A 12224-nucleotide genomic window follows, 5' to 3' on the forward strand; every position below is an offset into this window, starting at 1 on the left:
AAAACAGGGCAAGCTGAATTAGAATTACATTCACAATATATGATTTTGGAATTGAGGTAACAGCACTCAGGCACTTTACACTATCTATTTGGGTGTTTCTTGAATCAACTAAAACTCAGAGCAAATTCTCCATGTTATTGATTGTTACAATGAAACTCGCTCTTAATCATAATGAAGAATTTTCAGTCTTTCAGTTATGCAACTTTGTGATGCTTAACATGAAGCACTGAAGGCTGGCCTTACCAACCTAAACTACAGACCAGTGTTCATCAGCCACAACTGAGAGGCAGTCCAAATGTTCAGTGCATACAGTAGAGTCCTAGAGTACAGTAAAGAATTGTACCACTTCAGACAGGCATGTCTGAATGCTCTCACCTTAAAACCTCTCTGCAGGTACAATACCACCTTAAATTACCAGAACGGAATCTGGCAAATACTAATGCCATGAATGCTGCCTTCCTTTCACTACACTGATAGGAATGTGCACAAATGTTTATGCAAAGCAGGGAGAGGTATCTTTTAGCATGAGAAAAACAGGTTCTTACCTGCTCCTCTGCTGCCCCACTGCTTTTCCGGGCGCAACGCTGAGCCACTCAGAAGTCCACATGTGGCCATAGGGTAGGGATGTGCACGGAACCATGGAGGCGCAGTCTGGCACTGGGGGGAGTGTGGCTTTAAGGGCAGGGGGATAGTACTTACTCCTCCTGCCGCTCTTCCCCCTCTGGCGCTCGACCTTGCTGAAAAGTTTTTGGGGCAGCAGAGTTCCTCCCTGCCGCCCCTACCCCCATCGTTGTCTGCAACAAGTAGAAGTTGGCGCTCGAGGAGTAAGTACTACCCCCCGCCCTTAAAGCCACACTCCCCCCCCCCCCGCCGGACCGGCCCAAGTCTGAACCGTTCCGGAGGCCTCTTGCATGGCCCCGGACCAGTTCGGCCACACTTCTACCACAGGGCTTCACCCCACAGCATGTGCACTGGCAGCAGATTGCTGGGTGAAGCCCCATGGCTGCACGTGGACTTCTGAGCAGTACAGTACCACGTCTGGAAAAGGAGTGGGTCAGCAGTGGAGCAGGTAAGGACCTGCTTTACTCATGCTTAAAAGGTACTGCTCCCTAGGATTCATGCACATCCCTAATCTCTGAAGAAATACTTGGAGGACTACACTTCTAGTTCTAATGCTAAAAATTTACATGTGGCATACATAGTGCCAGAGAGTTTAAGCCAATCTCAATACAAGCTTGTGGAGGCTAATTAACTTCAGATAGGATGTCTAAAAGCCATTGAAAAAGGATCTGCAACTCTATAGCAGAAGGACTTTAAGTCACACAAGGAGGTAATTAAAACAATCAAGGAGAAGATTAATTAGGTTAAAGGACATGGGTTCAGGCCAAGCAGACACAGGAGCCACTTCACACATTACATGGCAGCAAATGGAAACTTACCCTTTTATGTACATAGGGCAGGAGCTGCAGTCAATTCTGCCTCATAGCAAATGTATTATTATTATTATTATTAGTGCAAATACCACTTTATTAAAATTAGAATATGGCTCCCGGTCCCAAAGGGGCTCACAATCCAAGAAAGAAACAAAAGGGAGTCACCAATAAACAGCCACTGGAAGATAGGTTATGCTGGGATGGACTGTAGCTCTCCCCTCATGCTAAGTATAGAAGGACACCACTTTAAGATGTGCCTTTTCCCCCAGTTTGCAGAAAGTCAGGCAACTCTGCTAATGAGGCCTGAGGCCAAATTGCAAGTATATCAAGGAAAGGGACAAGGAGCATGAGACGCTAATTGGTCCAGTACGTGTCACTGAAGGAAAGCTGGATCATGTTTTATCTAGGATGGCACAAGTCACAAGTACTAGCCTAGAATGTCTTTTTGATACCTCCATTTATAGAACCTGAGACCTTGGGTTAGAACCCTCAGAACCCTGACCTTGGGTTAGAACCTGAGACCTTGGGTTAGGGCGGTATAAAAAGGTGCTAAATAAATAAATAAAATAGAACGGCAAGAGTAACCTAGAACATTGGCCTAAATAAGAATAGGATCAGTGATAACACTTACCATGCAACATGTAGGACACTGAGCTTTGTAAGACAGGGACTTTCGTATGCAGAAAGAGCAATCTGGAGAAGAAAACACATGCACAACCTAATTAGAACAGAGAGCTATTAATAATAATAGTACAAATGCTGCACTTTGATTTATGGCTAAAACCTGGGTATACATTTCAAAATGGGTTTTCCCCCCATCAGCATAAACATAAGTCATCGTCAACTCTTCTGTGACATGATACTGTAATATGATTGCTATCTTTGTACTCATCATTTTAATGAACAAATATTTCCCCCACAGCAACAAACTTCACACAGCAGAAAGAGGTGCTATGCGGCAGACTTGGAAGTAGAATGAAATACTTTTATTATTGGAAACCAGGATCAAGCTGTGGTTTCTAATCCGAGTATGTAAGGCAAGTGCAAGCCACAGTTTGCAGCAGTGTTCCCTCTAACAGGGATTCCCAGATGTTGTTAATGACAACTCCCAGAATCCCCAGCTGCAACAGCTTTTGCTTGGGGGTTATGGGAGTTTTAGTCAACAACATCTGGGAATCCCTGTTAGAGAGAACACTGGTTTGCAGATTTGGCCTTGACATAAAACTATTGTTTGCCTCAAATAAGAAAAGGAAGGAATTGCTGCATGCAAGGGGGAGAGGAAGTCAGGAAGAAGAAGAAGAAGAAGCATGCAAATGGCAGCGATTGTGGTTTATACTGTTTATACAATGTTCTCTTATATTTATTTTTATTTATTTTTTAATTAAAACATATTTATACCGCCCAAAACATACGTCTCTGGGCGGTTTACAACAGAATAAAAACAAAGTAAAATATTCGTTAAGACAAAAATGGGGCGGGGGACACACACACATTTAGAACAATTTAAAAATTTTAAAATAATATTTTAAAACTGCATTAAAACCATTAAAACAACATTAATTAAAAGCCTGGGTGAAGAGATGTGTTTTAAAAAACATTTTAAAAGCTGTCAGAGATGGGGAGGCTCTTATTTCACTAGGAAGTGCATTCCAAAGCCTCGGAGCAGCAGCGGAGAAGGCCCGTCCCTGAGTGGCAACCAGACGAGCCGGTGGCAGTTGCAGACGGACCTCTCCAGAAGATCTTAGTGGGCGGTGGGGTTCATGACGAAGAATGCGTTCTCTTAAATACCCAGGGCCCAAACTGTTTAGGTTATAACCAGCACCTTTATAGGTTATAACCAGCACCTAGTCTTTTGCCCAGAAACATATCGGCAGCCAGTGTAGCTCCTTCAATACAGGAGTTATATGGTCTCTCCAAGATGACCCAGAGACCAGCCTGGCTGCTGCATTCTGGACCAACTGTAGTTTCTGGACTACGTGCAAGGGCAGCCCGACATAGAGCGCATTACAGTAATCCAGTCTGGAGGTTACCAGCAGATGTACCGCTGTTTTGAGGTCATTCACCTCAAGAAACGGACGCAGCTGGCGTAACAGCCGAAGCTGATAGAAGGCACTTCTGGCCACTGCCTCAACCTGGGACACCAGGGAGAGGCTCGGATCCAGAAGCACCCCTAGACTGTGTACCTGTTCCTTCTGGGGAAGTGTGACCCCATCCAGAACCGGCAGATCAAAATCATCTCTCGAGTTCCGGCCCCACACAATGAGTACCTCCGTTTTAGCCAGATTCAGTCTCAGTTTGTTATCCCTCATCCAGCCCATCACCGACTCCAGGCAGGCATTTAGGGAGGTTATGCCCTCTCCCGATGATGCTGACATGGAGAAACAGATTTGGGTGTCATCAGCATACTGATAGCACCCTGCACCAAATTTCCTGATGATCTCTCCCAGCGGTTTCATGTAGATATTAAACAACAATGGAGACAATATGGAGCCCTGGGAAACACCATACAAAAGTTCAGATTTTGAAGAACAGCAGTCTCCAAGGGAGACCATCTGGAACCTGCCCGAGAGGTAGGAGCGGAACCACTGCAAAGCAGTGCCTCCAACTCCCAACCCCCTCAGGCGCTCCAGAAGGATAACATGGTCAATAGTATCAAAAGCCGCTGAGAGGTCACTTCCTCTGTCAATTGCCAATTGGAGATCATCCATCAGGCCAACCTTTTAGCAGGGAGAAAGCAACTGCCCCTATTCGTCCCAGCACACTGTCTTTTCCTGTGATTGCTTACTGTTTATACTCTCCCTTAATATGTCTCTCTCTTTTTAAGTTTGTGAGCCCCTTTGGAACAAAGAACCCAAGGTTTCTTAAAAGGTTTGTTCTCAAAGTGCCAAACCATGACTTGGTTTTACTGAACCAACCCACTTAGTCATGGATAAAATCAATCAATATTATCCATGTATTTATTAGTGGAGCAAAATTATCAGTATTTATGACTATCTACCAAACAAACATTAATAATAACTACTAAATGAAAATTTACTTTCTATATCTTAAACACACAAACAGTTCTTCCCAGTGACTACTGTAAGAGTTGTTTGACAGTGGAACTGTCTGTCTTATACAGTGGTTTGCTCTTCTTCAATGGAGGCTTTCAAACAGACTGGGTGTCTCTCTGTAGCAGTTGCCAAGGTACCTTTCAACTCTAAAGTACTATTATTCTATGATCCTACTGGCTCCTGGAATGTTCTGGGTACTTTGCCAATATAGCACACCAAACTCTGTCAAAGTGCTTGTTTTCATGCCCTTGCATGCTTAATGTAATGGTAAAATGATAATCCATTAACTTCATAGTTACCTCTGCCCCCATCTCTAAACTGATGGATCTTATACAAAATAAAATTATCTTAGCAGTGTGACCAGAGATATTGGATTATGTGTCAAGGCAGAACAAAGGCTTTATTTAGTTGCAAACCAATGCATTTCAGTTGTTTCAGCCACCAGTTATAATTCATGTTTGTTCAAGAAATACATGAATTACAAGATAGATAATTTGATTGAAACCACCTTTTTCCTTTCAGTAATTAAGTCATAATTTAAGTTACCGATTTAAGGGCATTCACCCTCACCTGCTGTCATGCCCTTCCATCCGCTGTTTTGGAATGTAAATACAAGAATATCCCATTTATGGAAAGGCTTTGTCCCTGTGCCTCTCTGGGGAGGTGGAAACCACTGAACACATACTCTTGTCTTGCCCGTTTTATAAAGATAGCCAGGAAAAGCTCATACTTCTTCTACTTTGCAACTACCCCAGCCACTCTAGTCAAGTCTACAGTAAGATGCTGCTCTCGGATGAAAAGTGAACCTTCACGTACAATGTTGCTAGGTTCTGCATGGCACCGTGCAAAATCCGTCGGACCCTGACTGCCAGCCCGTAACCCGTTATTTTAACTACTGACCAATTTATTCAAACATGTCTTTTTAAATACTTTTACTGTCTTAGATGCTTTAAACTTATAAATATATATGTACTTATATATTTAACTATGTTTTACCTCCATTTTATCAGTTACAATTGTATTTCCCTATAGGCCAATTTTATATAGATTGCACTAAATTGCTTTTATTAGTTATTTTCTCAGTTTTATTAGTCTTATCAGCTGTCTTTCCTTATTTTTAGCTATCCTGCTTTTACCCTTTAATATAGCTTATTTTAAATATTTTATACTTTTTAGACATTTTAATATTCATTGATAGTTGTATGCATTTACCTATGCTGATCTTTGACTTAATAAAGTTGATTGATTGATTGAAGTTGATTTAAATAAAATCAATCCACCATTAACTCAAGCAAGCATAATAAAGAAATAATCATAATTTGTCCTTTCATTTATGAACTTGTCCAACAGTTTCTATTTTCTGGGATTGAGGGCCATTATAGTTCACTGCTGCCGCTTCTTTGAGAATTTCTTGTTCCCTATAGCTCTGTTGCTGAAACAAATTTAAATTCTGTAACTAAACCATTTATATTACTTTGTGATGAATACAAAGTACTAGAGTCCTAACAAAGTTCCTCTCCAAAATTTGCATTGCTGATCACAATTAGTATTACATAATGCAAGATGCCATATCTGAACCACAAAAGATTTACAGCTGCATACATATGGATCAGCTTAATTGATTAGTACTGCACAATCCCACGAGAACCAAGACATTTTAGAATGAGACAAGACTGATGTTGTTCCATATTCATGTTCCAGAGGACTTGAAATACACCCAGAGATAAAACACTGAAACAAAATCAAAAGAACAGTCTTTAGCACTATGCCTAATTTATATTTGCAATGACACTGTAGCAGATCTCAGTCTGCAAAACTGTACCTACAAAACTAATTGCAGCAGTCAACTGAGCTACTAAGTCAGAAGAGTCCAACACTTCAACTAGTGTTTCTAGGACACCTATTATGTACTAGGACAAAACAGGGGTTGGGGGAGGCAAGAGACCTTCAAGAAGGGATGTTAAAGATATTTAACAACACAGGATGCTCAGAGTCTAGAGCTATGATACGATACTAGCAACAGTTTAGAAAAATCTTAACAATACCCATTTTTGACAGAAGGAAGGAAACTGAAGTCCTTTAAATAACAAATTTATCACAATGCTATGATGTAGTAAGTTTTGCATCAAGGCAGGCCCAGGACCAGATTTTTTAATACCCTGGTAGATGGCCTTGCAGAATTCAAAATTTCACCACCACCACCCTGCTTCAATCTTCTCCATCCCTTCAGTTTCAAATCACCATCTTCAATATGCTCACATTTCAGATTTCATGACATATTCATATAACCAAGCACTATAACCAAGCACTATAACAGAAGGCATGTATTCATAATTGATTGCATTTAATTAATTTTGTTTGAATGAAGATTAACTAGACTGGGAATCACCAATACTATATTATTATATATTGTGTTGGACTTTTTATCACAAGCTACTTTGGTAGCTTTGGCCGAGAAACATGGAAAACATTTCAAAACAAATACAAAAAACCTTCTTCTGTACTTACAATTATGTGAACACTGGGGAATGATCATCGCAGTATTGAAGTAATCAAAGCATATCCCACAACGCAGCAAGTTATCCACTTCCTAAAATGAGATTTTAAAAGTTCATGTTCATAAATATAGGTCAAAAATGAAAATTTCAGATCCAGAATCAAAATGTTTTTGTTTTGTTTTTTTAAGGAAAGCACCTATAGATAAAGAAAGAACACTAATAACTGAATTCAATTACTGCTATTTCTGCAATAATGCAACATGATAGCACAATGAGAAATTATCTTATTATTTATAAAGTGCTTAAAGGATCTAGGTGGTGTACAAAAATTAATACAGATTTGCAATGTAATATTGTGTACTGTATAACACCTTTCAACAAATGCCACTTGAGTTCTGGTTTTTGCTTTAAGTCTGGAAACACACAACCAGAAAAAATACAGCAGCCACTTGAAAGCTTACTACACAGCATGGTAGCAGCATATAGAGGCAGCATTCCACAGACTCTAGCTACACGGAAACCAAGCATTATTACAATCACCATCCCACCTACTGCTCAGAAGTCTACATGTGGGGAAGACAGTGGCCGACACATTGCGCAAGGCAATGTGAACAGTTCTGAACCACTCGCACCACTGCAGACATCTAAAGCTAGACCCACAATGTTGCAGAACAGAACTTATCTATACTACTTTAAATTGTGCAATCTCACTTCAGCACTGCATACATAGAGCCAAAGTGCAGTTGTACAATTAAGTAATAGCAGATGAGCCCTGTTCCACAACACCATGGGTGTTTCTTTAAACATGTGCGGTGTTGCTTTAAACATGTGCAGATGGTTCAGAAGGTCAACCACTCAAGCACATACTGACCACTCTCCACACATTACATCAGTAAAATTTTAAGAAGTTACCCCTTTGTTCCCACTCACCTACTTCTCCCCTCACCTTCCCCCCTCCCCATTCCCCCTCAAAAACAGGCTGACATCCTGATTACCCAAGTGTCCATGATTGAAGCAACTTCAAGAACACAGAAAGAGCCCACACACTGCTCCATTACATCATGAGTGGATTTGCACCAGAACACTAGAGTGCTGATATTTTGGGCACTCTCCTGTACTCCAGAAGCATTCTGTAGAAGTGGAAATATATCCCTCTTTTAAAGATCAACGTGGAGCATTCCCCTTTACACCTCCATCCTGTGTGCTAACATCTACATGGAACATTCTTCCACTACTACTTCCTGCTTGCATAGCATTTTTTTTGAAGCGTTTGTTTGTGCAAAATAAAATCATACTTCTTAATCAGCTGCACATACCAAATTTTGCAAACACAATCCTGCCACTTAAAATTAGTTAAATGCACAATTTTTTATACTGGAATATGCTGGGGGAAAGGTTTGATTTTTAAAAAATGCTTTTAGCAGAAATGCTGAATATAGTGATCATATTTTAACTCAACATATCTTTAACACTCAATAATCAGATCAATAATTCAAAAGCAGCATCATGCCCATGAGAAGACCCGAGTTTAAATCCCCATCCAACCATGTAACTCACTCGGTGACTCTGGGCCAGTCATGTATCTGTCAGCCTAACCTACCTCACAGGGTTGTTGTGAGGATAAAAATAAACATGTACACTGCTGAACTCCTTGGAGGAAGAGCAGGATATAAATGTAAATAAATAAATAAATAAATGTGAGCTGATTATTCAGTAAAATGAATAATGCTGGAAGTTGAAATCCTACAAATTTAAAACTCTTTTACCTCTCTTTTGCAAGCACATTAATAAAAAAATTCTATGACATATATTTCATTTCTTGAACTTTCCTATAAGTGTAATCTATAGAAAATGACTTTGCCCGATCAATGATGGGCTACACCTCCTAGTATGTGTTACATTTTATTTTGTACCATTATTGTAAACCAACACAATATTTATTTGACTGCTTAGCAGTTTTCTCAAATCAAAAAAACCTTTCTGTGCAAATACCCAAATCAATATCACAGCTGTAAAATATATTCCCCATATGAATAAGGTCTGACATCTCTATCTTTATTATTGCAAGGTCACTTAGGAAGGTCTACTCCAGAAACCATTTTAATATATTTTGGAAAATGATATCAAAGTGTAAGCACCCACCCAGATATATGTTTCCTACACATTTATTCCAATAACCTTCAGGGGCTTTGCATGTACACCAGAAATGGGATGGGAGCTGGTCTTGTGGTAGCAATCATGAATTATCCTCTTTGCTAAGCAGGGTATGCCCTGGTTTACATTTAAATGGGAGACTGCATATGAGCACAGTAAGATATTCCTTTAGAGGATGGGGCCACTCTGGGAAGAGCATCAGCATGCTTGCATGCAGAATGTTCCAAGTTCCCTCACCCTGATGTCTCCAGATAAGGTTGGGAGATACTCCTGCGTGCAGCCTTGGAGAAGCTGTTGCCAGTCTGGGTAGACAATACTGAGCTAAATGGACCAATGGTCTGACTCGATAGAAGGCAGCTTCCTATGTTCCTTCCTATGTAGCAGCCACTTTTTTCACATTATTATGCTGCATGCACTATGCACAATGATCTAAGAAAAGCATCCAAGAAATTACATACATAAATGGATTCACAACCAGACACAAGCATACTCTCTGAGAATAACTTCAATGCAAATTTATATAGCTTCAGGCTGACACATTAGTTCTATAACTAAGCAAAGATATTGGGAAAAGGTTCAACTGCCTATCAGATCATCTGTGGCCCTTGCAAGAGATCTTAAAAGCTTCCAGAATTTGTGGAATAGTTGCACAATAGGAAAGTCAATCTCACATAGATCTCCTCAGAGTTTCAAAGGATCTTCTACACCGTAATAATCAGAACTCTGATTTTAAGTGGAACTTTCTTTAAGTGTCTCATCAGAACCCCAATTCTGAAGCAATTAGCAGGAAAGAAGTCAACACAGATATCACATTTGGAAAAGTCATAACTTTACCAAGAAGTTTTGACATGAGTGTTTTAAGGCATCACTAAAAGTTGTTTACTCGTGACTTTAGCTAGTTTGCATAAAACAAATTAGCAGATTGCCTTTCCCCTCTCTGTACTGACATACATAGATCATACAGTGGAATTATAAAAGAGTAACAGAATTTGCCACTATTTTAAGAACACAGCCCTGCTGCATCAGGCCCAAGGCCCATCTAGTCCAGCATCCTGTTTTGCCATTGTGCAATAGATGCCTCTGGGAAGCCCACAGGCAAGAGCTGAGGGCATGCCCTCTCGCCTGCTGTTACTCCCCTGCAACTGGTATTTAGAGGCATCTTGCCTTTGAGGCTGGAGGTGGCCTATAGCCTTCAGACTAGCAGCCATTGATAGACCTGTCCTCCATGAATTTATCTAAACCCTTCTTAAAGCCATCCAGGCTACTGGCTGTCACCACATCTTGTGGCGGAGAATTTCATGGGTTAATTATGCATTTTGTGAAAAAGTACTTCCTTCTGTCGGTCCTAAATTTTTTGGCAATCGATTTCATGGGATATGCCTCGTTCTAGTGTTGTGCAAGAGGGAGAAAATTTTCTATCAACTTTCTATCACGATGCATAATTTTATAGACTTCTGTTATATGTTTTATAAACAGCTGTTAAAACCTGTTGCTAGAAGTGCCTCTTTTTGTGTACATACATTGCCTTTTCATGCATCCAGTTGTGAATTAAGGTATAAAACAGTATAATTGCTGAGGTGTTTTCCTGAATTCTGCATATTTGACCTGCAACCAGATTTTCTTTATTACGAAGCCAGCAAATGTGACTATTTATTTATTTATTTCTTACATTTATATCCCGCTCTACCTCCAAGGAGCCCAGAGCGGTGTACTACATACTTGAGTTTCTCCTCACAACAACCCTGTGAAGTAGGTTAGGCTGAGAGAGAAGTGACTGGCCCAGAGTCACCCAGCTAGTATAATGGCTGAATGGGGATTTGAACTCAGGTCTCCCCGGTGCTAGTCCAGCACTCTAACCACTACACCACAATGGCAACCAAATTCAAGGATGTCAAACAGCAGTCATTGCTGCCATAGGAATTTTGTTCAGCCTGGGCACTCTATACATGCAAAGCATGACCTCTGCCCTGAGCATTTCATTCTCCAAGTCAGGGCTTTGAAGAGGAGTTACTAAGAGTCAAGTTTGCTTAGAAAATATGCCCTCTTACACAAGCAGCTCTTAGGAACATGGGAATCTGCCATGTACTGAGTCAGACCATAGATCTATCTAGCTCATTATTGTTTACACAGACTGGCAGAGGCTTCTCCAAAGTTGCAGGCAGGAATCTCTCTCAGCCCTATCTTGGAGATGGTGAGAGGGAGGGAACTTGGAAGCTTCTGCTCTTCCCAGAGTGGCTCCATCCCCTGAGGGGAATATCTTGCAGTGCTCACACTTCTAGTCTCCCATTCATATGCAACCAGGGTGGACCCTGCTTAGCTAAGGGGACAAGTCATGCTTGCTACCACAAGACCAGCTCTCCTCTTCTATCCAATCCCAAACCTATGAGGCTACCTGTCGATGATGAAGAAGAGGTCTTCTTAATTATATGTGTATAATAGGCAACCTGGCACTAAGAACAGATTTCGGGGGCTTAGTCCTGATCCAAGTTGAACAATAATAATTCACCTACTATTTCCCCAGCACTCTCTATTCACTTACTACTTTTCAAACCGTCTCTACTTACTTTTAAGGGAACCAGATGGTCAGGCCAGCGCGACTTATCCAACGCGACAGACATTATGCGACCACTGTATAACCCAAGACCTGTTCTTCGCCTTTCCCACCGGCAGGACTCTAAATCACCCGCGCCTTCTGCCTTTCCTGGAACTAGCGGGAACCGCGCGGGACGGGACAAATTCTATTTCCGGGGCCGCCGCTAAGGCTGTTGGGAAATGTAGTTTCTGTCAAAAAAAAAAGGTGACCTGTCTTCTCCTTAACGCTAGGCATCAGTTTTCCTGCACTGGAAGGCGCTGTTTAACTCTCTGAAAGGTCGATGGAAGAAAACCACCTCCTATTTCTCAGAAGTAACCTATTTCCCAGCGGAGCAGGCACTCTGCTAGCAATTATGTCTGAAATGAATCTGAGCCCTCAGGAGGATTGCCAGCCTATTTTCATGACTAGTGGTGGCAGGTAGGATTGGCTTGAAGTCTCCAAAAATTGGCATCAATCTCCAGATGCCTACTGAAAGCAATCCTGGAGATTTTAA

At 41.0% G+C, this 12224-nt stretch overlaps 1 protein-coding gene across 5 annotated transcripts in view; it reads right to left on the bottom strand.

Annotated features, from left to right (window-relative positions):
* The window catches only part of RAD18 (RAD18 E3 ubiquitin protein ligase), a 204717-nt gene extending 192817 nt beyond the window's left edge, over positions 1 to 11900 (bottom strand). The window contains exons 1-3 of one of the 5 annotated variants that reach the window (XM_053299454.1): positions 11703 to 11876; positions 6995 to 7076; positions 2065 to 2126 (exon numbers count right to left, since the gene is read on the bottom strand). In XM_053299454.1, the coding sequence (XP_053155429.1) occupies positions 2065 to 2126; positions 6995 to 7076; positions 11703 to 11756 (198 nt within the window). In that variant the 5' untranslated portion in view covers positions 11757 to 11876. Of the gene's footprint in view, positions 1 to 2064; positions 2127 to 6994; positions 7077 to 11702 lie in introns of all 5 variants that reach the window. The other 4 variants (XM_053299451.1, XM_053299453.1, XM_053299452.1 and 1 more) reach the window with 4 other exon arrangements.
* Between the last annotated feature and the right edge of the window lie 324 nt (positions 11901 to 12224).

The sequence above is a fragment of the Hemicordylus capensis genome, chromosome 2 (assembly GCF_027244095.1).
Source record: "Hemicordylus capensis ecotype Gifberg chromosome 2, rHemCap1.1.pri, whole genome shotgun sequence".
Taxonomy (NCBI): domain Eukaryota; kingdom Metazoa; phylum Chordata; class Lepidosauria; order Squamata; family Cordylidae; genus Hemicordylus; species Hemicordylus capensis.